Source organism: Haemaphysalis longicornis, unplaced genomic scaffold (assembly GCF_048455015.1).
Source record: "Haemaphysalis longicornis isolate Haplotype H1 unplaced genomic scaffold, Haemaphysalis longicornis Haplotype H1 scaffold_3, whole genome shotgun sequence".
NCBI classification, from domain to species: domain Eukaryota; kingdom Metazoa; phylum Arthropoda; class Arachnida; order Ixodida; family Ixodidae; genus Haemaphysalis; species Haemaphysalis longicornis.
This window is the reverse complement of record NW_027526335.1, coordinates 76,980,977-76,991,686: the sequence shown is the minus strand read 5'-3', so window position 1 is coordinate 76,991,686 and position 10,710 is coordinate 76,980,977. Positions and strand designations below refer to the sequence as shown.

Below are 10,710 nucleotides of genomic sequence, written 5' to 3'. Positions count from 1 at the left end.
ACCCTGAGCAGTGGGAGTCCGAGCTGACCAGCTCAGCACCAGAGCGACAGCAAGCCCTGGTGCAACGAACTTTGGACGCAGCTCGGACTCGCGGCCTCCTGGACTTCCGAGGCCGAGCACATCGTGGTGTGCACAATAACCGTTTATTCCTCCTCCCATCGCATGTCCTGTGAAACGATGCAGGCCAAAAGGACGCAAAAGCCTTCAAATTTTCGTCATGCATATGCATAACTTAGGATTTACTGGCAGTCCTTATCTCAGCAACTTGTGTTACTCGACTCTCCACATCCAGTTTGACAACGGGGCTTACCTCCAGCCAGTCTTGTAAGTGGAGTCCGCAACGTGCGACATGAGAAATATTTGTGCAAAGCAATAGCAAGCATCGTTGAATGGGCCCCGCAAGTCGCCACACTATATGTGAAAGGCACGTTGCCTTACCACTGAAGGACAAAGTCGTGACACCACCAATTAAGAGGTTTCAAATTTTTATTCAACCAAGCCACTGCTGAAGTTCTACAGTTGGCAACACTCACCTAAAAGAAAAAAAAACGAAGTGAATTAGACCAGGCAACAAAAAAAAAGTTGAATTTTAACACCATATAATCTTCAGTGCAATGAAATCCAGCAAATGGTATTAGGACAAGAGGTGTCAGCTCTCAATAGATCATCATGCAAGGCCAGACTTCCGACCAGACTTCAGACAAAGCAGCCAGATGCCCAACACACCTTTTGTAGAGATGGCCACCTGCAAAATTAGAAGACAACCAGTTAGGGGGGCTTCATAGTTGAATCCTTCAGCACTTTATATTACAATGATCAGAATACAACAATCAACAACACAATTTCAGAAGAGGTGTCAGAAAGTTTTTCATTTCATCATAAAGTACCCAAAGGGGCAATGTAGACAACACAACTTCGCTGCTGGACAAGTGCAGAGTGTGCCGTTTCAGTCAGAAAATTTAATTGCTAACTTATGTCCAATGAACCAAACTTGTACCTTGTCTTCATGGCCCCTTTAATTTAAAAATGCCCTAGAAAACAACACCGAAAATGTAAACAGAGTGAACCAAACCAACCTAAGCAGTCCAATAAGGCTTGTTGCTTTGGTCTGTGCACCCTGCAATACAAAAATTTCTCATGTCAGGAGGAGATGGGGATGCGTGGAATAAAACATTTAAAGAGAAACAAATCAGATTACACGAAATGCTGTCATCAAACATCAGCACTCTAGCCAAGTATCATCATGTGCACAACACACACCTCAGGTGGAGTCCTCAAAGGAAACAGCATTAAAAGAAAGAAACCAACATCATCAAACCAACACCAGTTCATCAACACTTGACAACCACCATTACAAAACAAGTCAGAAAAAATGCAAGTCTTCAAGAATGTTCAGAGACTCCAGCCAGGGTCATCACATTATTGCGTTAGAAGTAAAATCATTGGAACTTACATGTGTTAAATGGAAAGCCAAGGAGGGGCGGCCTGCATATCTAGAATGGGGTAAATGGAAGTAGGGTAAGATGCAAAGCACATAACCACAACAAAATATGCTTCCGCCCAACGCTATCAGATAATGTGATGTCTGCAGAAAAAGTAAGACTGGATAACTTTGAGGTCATCAGCAAGACAATCTGAATTCTGCACAGAACCCATCACTCACCTGGCATGATTGCACAAGGCTGCCTCTACCAGCTCACACAAGGAATCCTGCAGCAAGTGAAGTTCCAGTCAGGCCACCATGAGGGACTTTAAATGAAAGGATTTTAAATATAGAAAAAAAATCGCTTATATGCGATTTAAGTTAACACAAGCAGACAAGAAATCTGTTACTGGGTCGAAGACAACATGAGAGCTTCCTTTGCAAAAGTAATTGGGTGCACTTCATATGGGTGCACCAACCAGGCAAAGGATCGCCAAAAACAAGGTTGCATACCTCTGAATCCTGCTGTTATGTCCTGGAAATACAGGCCACATGGATTCCCTGTGAAGAAAAAAAAAATAATCGTGTTGAAGACATGTCAAGTCATCACAACTCTTAGGCACACCATGCTATACATTCAGTGACATTGTATGTAACATCAGACTGTCAGAAACACGGACCAATGTCAAGTCATCACTATCACTACCTTGACTGCTACCGTTGCCAATTTGTTGCTCGTATCAAGGCACAGCTGCTGACTGCTGTCACCCATCCACAGCCTCATGTCAAAACCACCCAATTTTGTACATTCCAGTTTGCGCAGGCACATTACACTTGTGCATACCGGCAAATGATGCTGATCTCGCCCCGGCATCATTTTTGAACATAATTTTTAAAGAACACTTCTTTGAATCTGCAACCCTCAACCAAGTAAAAGTTTGTCCTGCTCGATCATTGAATGGCATGTCTCAATGAAGAGGTATTTGATCAGGCTGCAACTGGCAACCAAATGTTCAGCAGCCAAGGCTAGGCACCAACCCGGCAAAGGATCAACCAACCAAAAAGGTTGCATACCTCTCAGAGGGTCCTGCCCCTTGGAAACAGGCAATGCCAGTCTTGGGGTGAAAGGTCATGCATCAATTGTCCTGCAAAGCAAAAAAGTGAACAGCAAGACCAACGTCAAGACTTCAACAAAACTGTTAGGCACACTATGCTGCCGTATATTTCAGTGACATTGTATGCAACATCACATTGTCAGAAACACGAACCAATGTCAAGTCATCATAGCCACCAGAGAAAGTCTCCATTTTTTTGCAGCTGCAGTGGGCATTTTACAAAGCACATCATGTCCACTCTAAAACACTCAGCAAGGGAAGGCCAATGTTACCCAACTGGCCCTGCTAGTATGCTCTGGCACAACTCGGCAGGAGTTGCCCATTCACCTAATCAATGCACCTGGTTAAATTAATGCATTATTGAGAGAATTTTGAACACTACAAGCAGTTTCCGCGATTTCTCTTAGTGTGCACATAAATTGGTTTAACTTAACCAATTTAATAGAACATCCGCACCAATATAAATTGGTGCGATGACTGCACATGCAGGCATCCAGGTGGTGGTGCTTAGTGCCAGACATCTTTAATGTAGGTTGGTGTTGCTGCAGAAATTATATGACAGAAATTGCGGAAACTGCTTGTAGTTTTGAAAATACTCTCCATAATGCACTGTTTGAGCCAGACACTCCCTCCACCTCATCCTAGCCTCTGGATTGGCAGCCTTTCGCCTCCTTGAATCTGGATCCTTGACCCACCCAACAAGGCTACACCTCATGTTCCCGGAGCAATACTCTGCTGAATGTAAATTTAGTAAAAACTTAGGATCCCTCTGCCACATAATTGGGAAGTGCGACTTTTAGCTCAGAAAGTCTACCGCTCCTCCACCCCCCTCCCACCTTTTTTTAGAGAGCAATGGGAGATGATGTCCAGCTCCTCAATGGCAACCGGATGCAGGCAGCCATGATGTCAGGGCTCCAATGAACATGGAACCTCTCTTAACTGGCCACAAGACAAACTTCATATGCTCTATGAATGCATTCTCTCTTTCTCTGGGCTCACAACTTCGGCAAAGGATACATGCTCTGGTTTTAACGTGCACCAGAGCATACCATGGCCCACTCTAAAGTTATGCCCAATCATTCGCAATTATCAATGGCGATAACAGCATCTCTAGTCGGCGAGGAATTTGGCCGCATGGGTAAAAATAAATTACTATTCTCCAGAGTTCTGAATCGGGCGCGAGATAGCAACTCAGTCTTAAGCTAGACACCAGCTGTAGCTTTGCTTCTATAACTACACGCACTGGGACTCCCCAGGGACACTTAAGGCATTACCACACTAACATTAATTTAGTGTGCAGATTTGATGCTGCATTATTGTGGCCATTAAAACGCCTAAAACGTAATGCGAGGACAATTAAAAAACAAACCTCAACACTGCTCCATTTCAAGCCGGGCGTCCATTGCGCTGCAAGGAAATTCAGAACTTGTAGAGTTTGTTCAAACTGGTGCAGCAGCTGCTTAAAAAACAGTTCAGTATTTGAGCCGATTGACCTCAAGAATATTCAGAGACTCTAGTCAAGCGTCATCACATTAGCAATTAGCTTTAACGATTAACAGTGTTCTTACCGAGTAAAGGCTTAAGGCAAATTTTGGCGGGAATCTGCCTTGGAAGCCCGGATGTTCTGTGCACTGAAAGAAAAGCCGTAGCGCCTGTTAGATTGAGCACGAAAAGCAAGAGGAGAAACAATGAATAGCGCCGGTTCAGTTAGTGCAATGACCTCAAAAATATTCAGAGACTCTAGTCTTTTCATCACAACTTCAGAGTAGACATTATAAATAGGAAATAGACTTACCCCGCGAGAAACGCCCAGTGAACTCCGGCCGTGTCTCATTCTGCAAAGAGTGAGCAAAATTAAGTCTGAAGACTTATCACCACAAGTCATCCATTCAATTAGTAGTAGTCAGAAAAAGTTGTCTGCACTTGAACTAAGATCTGGATAACTTTTTTTCTTTCACTCATCATAAGCAACTTTCAGCAAGGTTAAAAATCGCGTAGCTCACCTAATCATTGCTCCGCTAGGATGCACGTGGCGCAAGGTGGACACCACACAATGGAACCGATGCACGTGGGACCAGAAGATATCTGCAAAGAAATATACTGTACTTAATACGCAGCAACCGTTCATAGCATAACACAAGCAAGGTGTGTAAGTGCCCCTCAGACAAATGCCTCATTGTCTTCAGAAGCAAGCCGCCAACGAACCACGCCACAGAACGCGGCTAATGGATCGCCGACGAGAGTGCTCGGTCTCGTCATCGTGTCATCATGGGGAGCCACAAGAAAACCAACTTCACGTTGCTGAAAGCAAACGTTCCTCAATACGTGCGTGCTCATTCCATTCGCGAGTTATGTGGTGCGGATGACCGGTGCACACAAACATGATCACTAAGAATGGAAGGCGAAGACCCCATTAACAAAATAATCGGAGTAGTGAATGCAGCGAATGTATGCAAACTGATTTTGCAATGAAGGAGCCGTTAACGAAATGGTCACAGCACGATGCAGAGAGATTGGACTTACAGCAGCGACCGGCAGAAATTCAAACACACCGCAACTCTACTCGCAGAAGGCACTCATGGGAGTAGCAGAGCGCAGACGAGACGGACTACTTGACTGGTTGCAGTATTTATAGAAATGCTGCAGAAAATAGTTCGTTGAGTTTGGTATCAATGCGCTGTCAAACTTGATGTCGATAGTACGGAAAAGTGTGGAATTCCTAGCGAGCATTAGCTCTCTTTTTAGTAAAATAACTTTTTTGTTTCTTAAATTAACGTCACAATACTTATTAGTTATATGGAGCGTTTTTTAAGAGTTGTTAATTCAAGTTTTTGACGTCATAAGCATGCGCGAAATTTAACTGATTATCTCTATGCGCCGAACCTCCTGCGCTGGAGTGATGATGATGATGATGATTAGTGGCTTTCCCTTTGAATCGGGGCGTCGGTTGTCAGCAACCGACTTGCCTGTTTTATTACGTTTACTTGCCCTACTCCCAGCTAACCTATAGATTTGCTTCCTCCCTCCCATCTCTCCCTCTTTTCTGTTTTAAACTCATCGCCCCCACCCCCCTTATTTTCTCCCTTCGCTGTTCTAAATTCTCGTCCGCATGATTACTCCGCCTGCGTACCCATCCCTTCCCTACTTTTCCTCCACCACCACTCCAGTCGCCTCTTCGTCACCTCTATGGCCTTAAAGTTGAGGTTCCCCCTCGCCCCAAATCCCAAAGCCTCCGCCAGCGTCGTTTCCCCCTCACCCCACGGTGGCCGTATCTCTGTGCAGCTCCTGACAATATGTTCTATAGTTTCTCGATCACTGCCGCAGCATGCACACGTTTCATCCTGCTTTGCACACGTTTCATCCAGTTTTGGCGACAGGCAGCGCCCCTAGCGGCCAACGCCTCTGGGTAGTACAAAAGCAGACGACCCTCGCCGCCCTCCATGTGTTTTCAATTACAAGCCAGAGTGAAAGTTGGTTGTGGCGCTTTGTGGCGAGTTTAAATGACTGCATATTGTATGAAATAGCCCTTAAAGTAGTTGCAAAGGCTAAACAAAATAATATCCGCTAAAAGAAGCCGATTTGTCGGCTTTCTTTTAGCGAGCTTTCGCGATGGTCGCGGCGTGGGACAGTATCGCCAGGTCGGGTGGTTTAACTGTTTCACGACAGTTACAGTTTTTTCTTCTTGCGTGCGGTCGACAAAGGAAAGTTCACGAGTAGCATAAACACGGAACGCTGCTCATCCTATATCCTGAGGTAACTGCAAAAGGTTGCTTCAGCGGGAGCATGCAAGCGAACGCAAGAATTGCGCAGCCGACTCACTGACACTGCTGGCCTGGCACCGCCTTTGAAACGAGTGGAAATTTTGTTTCGTATTTTCGCAAACTGAATGATTCTTGCGTAACGTTTTACGCCGCACGATTTACGAACGGGAGGGTACATGTATACTAGCGAGTAGGTGGGGCAATAGCGCCAAATAAACAAATTAAGCGCTATTAAAGGACGCAAAACATGCACCAAATCACACGCCCGCTGCCTGCAGAGATGTGTACTTCTATAATACCACATAACACAGCATAACACAGCCGCATACACGGCGCGGGGCCCCGAATATTTACATACGATCATCACTGACTGTTGGTTTTCTAGTGCAGGGGTCGTCGAATCTGTACGCCGACACGCCAGTTTTGACTTCAAATGGAGTTAGACAGCGAGGCAAGAACAGAGAATTGGCGTCCTCAAGTTGAATTGCACCCCCATCTTCACACTTCGCCAGATTATTGTCAAATATTATTAGAAATTCGCTGATTTTTTTCTCTTTGCATTCAAAGCCCCCTCCTCCCCCCCCCCCCCCCTTTCCGATTTGCCGTCCAGCCCTCCGCCGTGTCGGCTGCATGGAACTCGGCCGTTGCTGACCCTCATTCTAGGCTATTAAGTGCGAACTGGGAATGTATACTGCAAGAGCGTATTTAAGTAAAGCGAGAGCAAACAAGGAAAGCGAGCGGCCTCTTAGTTCGCCCGACCACTTTGTTTTACGGGCACTAATTTCGTAATCGCAAAACAGATTTCACGCTTCTGACGGTCGCGGCAATTTGTCACTGAGACACGCAACAAAACGGCAAGCTAACGCTGCACCGTGTATTCGTAACGGCGACGCAAACGAGCACTGTCTAATGAAAGTGCACGCATAGTGTGCAGGTACGGAAATGAGCGGCGCACCGCAGCAGGCGAGCCTGCGTTCCGTCGGACTCGCTGGCTTTTTAAAGCGCGATCATCACCGATTGCGTCACTCTTCTTGCCTGTTTTTGAGAAGTCTCTGTCAGCTAGAGTGTAAGTTTAAACTAGAAATTTCACTTAAAATTTCACTTCGTACGACCATCGATCGGTGAACCTGCGAGTAGCAGACGCCGTCACGGTCCCGGCACGTTCGTCGGCGCTGTAAACGTGTTAAGCGCTGCAAACCTTTTTCCCCTAATGCCAAATGAGATCGCTGAAATAGATTGGACGCGTTGGGGATGAACTGATGACCACGTCGCAAAATAATCGGGAGCGTCGAGTTCATTTTGCGTCTGTCAACACGGGATCCTATGAGTAGCGTATAAGGGGAGGAACGGCTGGAAACGCTGATTGGTTAACAAAAATCAACGCTCAAGAAGGCGATCCGTCTCCCTAGGCGACCCAGGGGTGCCTAGGGAACCAAAAAAGGTCCCCAGAAAGGTCCCTGGCCGTACGGCGGCGCAACCGCGCTGCGGCCGCGGCCGACCGGCCGAGCCTGCCGGTTCATTCATTCGGCTCCGGTGCTTGCGGCGGGCGGTTGCACGACGTGCTGCTCGCCGGTACCCACTTTTTTGGCGCGAAAATTGCTTTGTCATCGCCCGTCGGAACGAAATCGTGGTTCTGCAGGAAACGCACAACAATCTCAAGGTAAGCAGTACATATTCCCGGCAAAAGGGTTTTGCCCCCTTTCTTATTTTTTTTTTTTTTCCAGCTGCAGCAGGTGCACGACGTGCTGCTCGCCAGTGCCCCTTTTTTGGCGCGAAAGCCCATCGGGACGAAATTATGGTTCTGCCGGAAACGCACAACAATCTCAAGGTAAGCAGTGCATATTCCCGTCGAAAGGGTTTTGCTCTCATGTGTTTTGCCTTTTTTTTTTTTTTTTCAGCTGCAGCAAAACGTGCCACCCCATGGCACGCCGTGATGGTTTTCGCGCGCTGAGCCTGAGCCGCAAGGACGGAGGTAAAGTAAAGCCTGCGCAGCAGATCTGCTAAAAAATGGACGTTGCGCGTGAAGCTGGTGGCCGTTATCTTTTGTTCTTTTCAAGGTGCAGCACGTGGCGTTCCATCGGCGGCCGCAGGGGACCGCAAGAATCTAAAAACCAAGTACGGAGCTAAAGTAAAGCCTGCGCAGCAACGATCTGCTTAAAAATGGACGTAGTGCGTGGACCTGGTGGCGGTGACCTTTTGTTCTTTTCCAGGTGTAGCACGTGGCGTTCCATCGGCGGCCTCAGGGGACCGCAAAAATCTAAAAACCAAGGTAAGGCACGCGATGCTGCTGCAAACTGACCATGGCATTGTGAACGAAGTTTTTTTTTTTTTTTTTTGCGTGGAGCTGGTGGCGGTGAATTCTTCTTTTCAAGGTATAGCACGTGGCGTTCCCTGAGCAGCCCCAGCAAAGGACCGCAAAATTCCGAAAACAAAGTTAAGCCACACAGCAGCCCGCGCTGCTGGAAACTGTCTTGTGTGTACACAATATTGTTTTTGTTTTATTGCTTTCCTTCCCTTTCAAGGTGCCACCTGGAGTACGGCTATCACCCCAGCAACTGGTATTACGCGCAACAAAATTCTGGAAAGCAGGCTGAAAACTGGCGATTTAGGCAAAGTGGCACTTTTGTTTGGCGTGACCGCAGAAAATTCTGCCGTGTCGTCGTCCAGCGTGGCAAAATTTGGACCTGAAGAAAATCTGCAACAATTTCAAGCTAGGTAGCAGGCAGCTAAAAGCCGGTGATTTACGTTAAGTGGCACCTCCTTTTGACGCGTTCACAGAACAAAAATCTGCTTTGTTTTTGTCCGTCGAGTAAAAATAATTGCGTATCACGAGAATTAGCATAATAAGAGTCGGAATGAATTTTTGTGTTTGCTTGTTTGGTGTACTTGAGAACAATAAATCTGTCAAGTGCTTATCTGTGGTCTTTCCTTCGTGGTATGATGAGCCCCACTGGGCGTTTATATGTTCCACATATAATTATGACCGTCAAAAGAGGCAGTTCACTCCCGCAAGAACTTATGAGCTGCTGCAATGCTTTTTTTTTTTGCCTAATTTAATCTTAACAAACGAGCTATTGCGCTTCCGTTTCTATCCCATGGCCCCCGGCCAGCTCTATATGGGATAAACATGTCAAGGAAAAATAATAGCAGCTGCACTTTATTCTGGCACAGAAGGATGGCGGCAGGCATGCTGTTATCGTGTGAACTTCATGCTAGCATTATGGCAGAGCTATCAAATGAAACCAGATGCCCCACTGCAATAATGCAATCACTTGGTGGCTTGCAACTTCACCTAGTCCCTGTGGTGTCCCGAACAGAGCACAAAAACGTAGCTGGCAAGCCCCCCCCCTTTTTATTTAAATTCTTTTCTTGTTTAATAAGAGGTTGTCATTGAACATGTCGAACCTAAAACATCTTGGTGCACACAACCTAGCGGTACTTCAGTCGCAACACGTACCTGATCGTGCAAAGCGCATGCCACACGAGCTCGTAGCATGTGGTTGTTGCATTGACGACTTAAACACAAATCCTTGGAGTTAATTTAGCCATCTGTGATGAATGCAGAATTGGCAATGTTTCATAGCACTGTTTGACATGAAATTTGCAAGCTTTGTGTTATAACGAGTCTTTTTGGGAAGCTTGCCATTAAATGACCTGCCATCAGATACAAAGATGCATGACTGAGTATGCTAATAACTGCAGAGGAGCATTTCTAGCCAAAATGCTTGCATCTGCCCCTATAACCTCACACCTCTTTTTTTGTTGTCATTAGTTTTTAACACTGAGTAGTAGACACCCTCCTTCATGTGTTGTGTTTTCATTCCTGCTGGCACATTGCCAGGCACCGGGCCCCAACAAGGGCAGATTAATGTTATCTTGCACACTCCAAAAAGGCCAACCTGGCACATTTACTGGCTCCACTGTCCAAATGCGATAAGAAGTGAATGCTAAGCATCAATGGAAATTTACCCGCCGCAGCGGCTAAGGCGTTGCGCAGCTGAGCACGAGGTCATGGGTTCGATTCCCAGCCGCCGCCGCCGCTTTTCTGATGGAGGCAAAAAGCAAAAATGCCCGTGTGCACGATATTTCGGCGCACGTTCAAAATCCCCAGGTGGTCAAAATTAATCCGGAGCCCTTCACTACGGCATGCCTCATCGCCTGTGTTGCGTCGGCGCATTAAACTCTTCAATCAATCAAATCAATGGAAATTTTTTGCGGTATCACAAATTGGCTTTCTTGAACATTCACGGTTGAGCACTGCCTGCTGTTGGATGGTACTTTTAACAAAGATAATGTTGATGCATACTGAAACACAATGCTCCAGTTCTGCTGTAATTATTGAACAAGTAAAAGGAGTTTTGGGTGATACAGAACGCCCAGGCTGACATATCTTGTCACTGACAGTACAGTA

General features: G+C 46.3%; 1 protein-coding gene and 1 long non-coding RNA gene across 2 annotated transcripts; one reads left to right on the top strand and one right to left on the bottom strand.

Moving 5' to 3' along the window:
• Positions 1-468: 468 nt before the first annotated feature.
• On the bottom strand, positions 469-5,166 carry LOC144174665 (uncharacterized). Its single transcript, XR_013323506.1, has 12 exons — positions 5,062-5,166; positions 4,542-4,623; positions 4,334-4,373; positions 4,107-4,169; positions 3,908-3,945; positions 2,498-2,568; positions 1,937-1,984; positions 1,664-1,710; positions 1,454-1,493; positions 1,077-1,117; positions 727-745; positions 469-533 (listed from the first exon to the last, which is right to left on the bottom strand). It is a non-coding gene; the product is annotated as an uncharacterized LOC144174665 (long non-coding RNA).
• A 2,392-nt stretch (positions 5,167-7,558) lies between these two features.
• Positions 7,559-8,964, top strand: LOC144175285 (uncharacterized). Its single transcript, XM_077704372.1, has 7 exons — positions 7,559-7,626; positions 7,749-7,959; positions 8,024-8,127; positions 8,198-8,271; positions 8,357-8,414; positions 8,510-8,568; positions 8,672-8,964. The coding sequence occupies exons 1-7, from the start codon at positions 7,559-7,561 to the stop codon at positions 8,692-8,694; spliced, it is 597 nt and encodes a 198-aa protein (XP_077560498.1). The 3' UTR covers positions 8,695-8,964.
• The last annotated feature ends 1,746 nt before the right edge of the window (positions 8,965-10,710 follow it).

Bases quoted from the DNA above. Each gene is read 5' to 3' on its own strand.
- LOC144175285 (XM_077704372.1), top strand. From the start codon at position 7,559: ATGACCACGTCGCAAAATAATCGGGAGCGTCGAGTTCATTTTGCGTCT. The intron at 8,128-8,197 runs GTAAGCAGTGCA...TTTTTTTTTCAG, and splicing joins AAACGCACAACAATCTCAAG to CTGCAGCAAAACGTGCCACC. The intron at 8,415-8,509 runs GTACGGAGCTAA...GTTCTTTTCCAG, and splicing joins CGCAAGAATCTAAAAACCAA to GTGTAGCACGTGGCGTTCCA.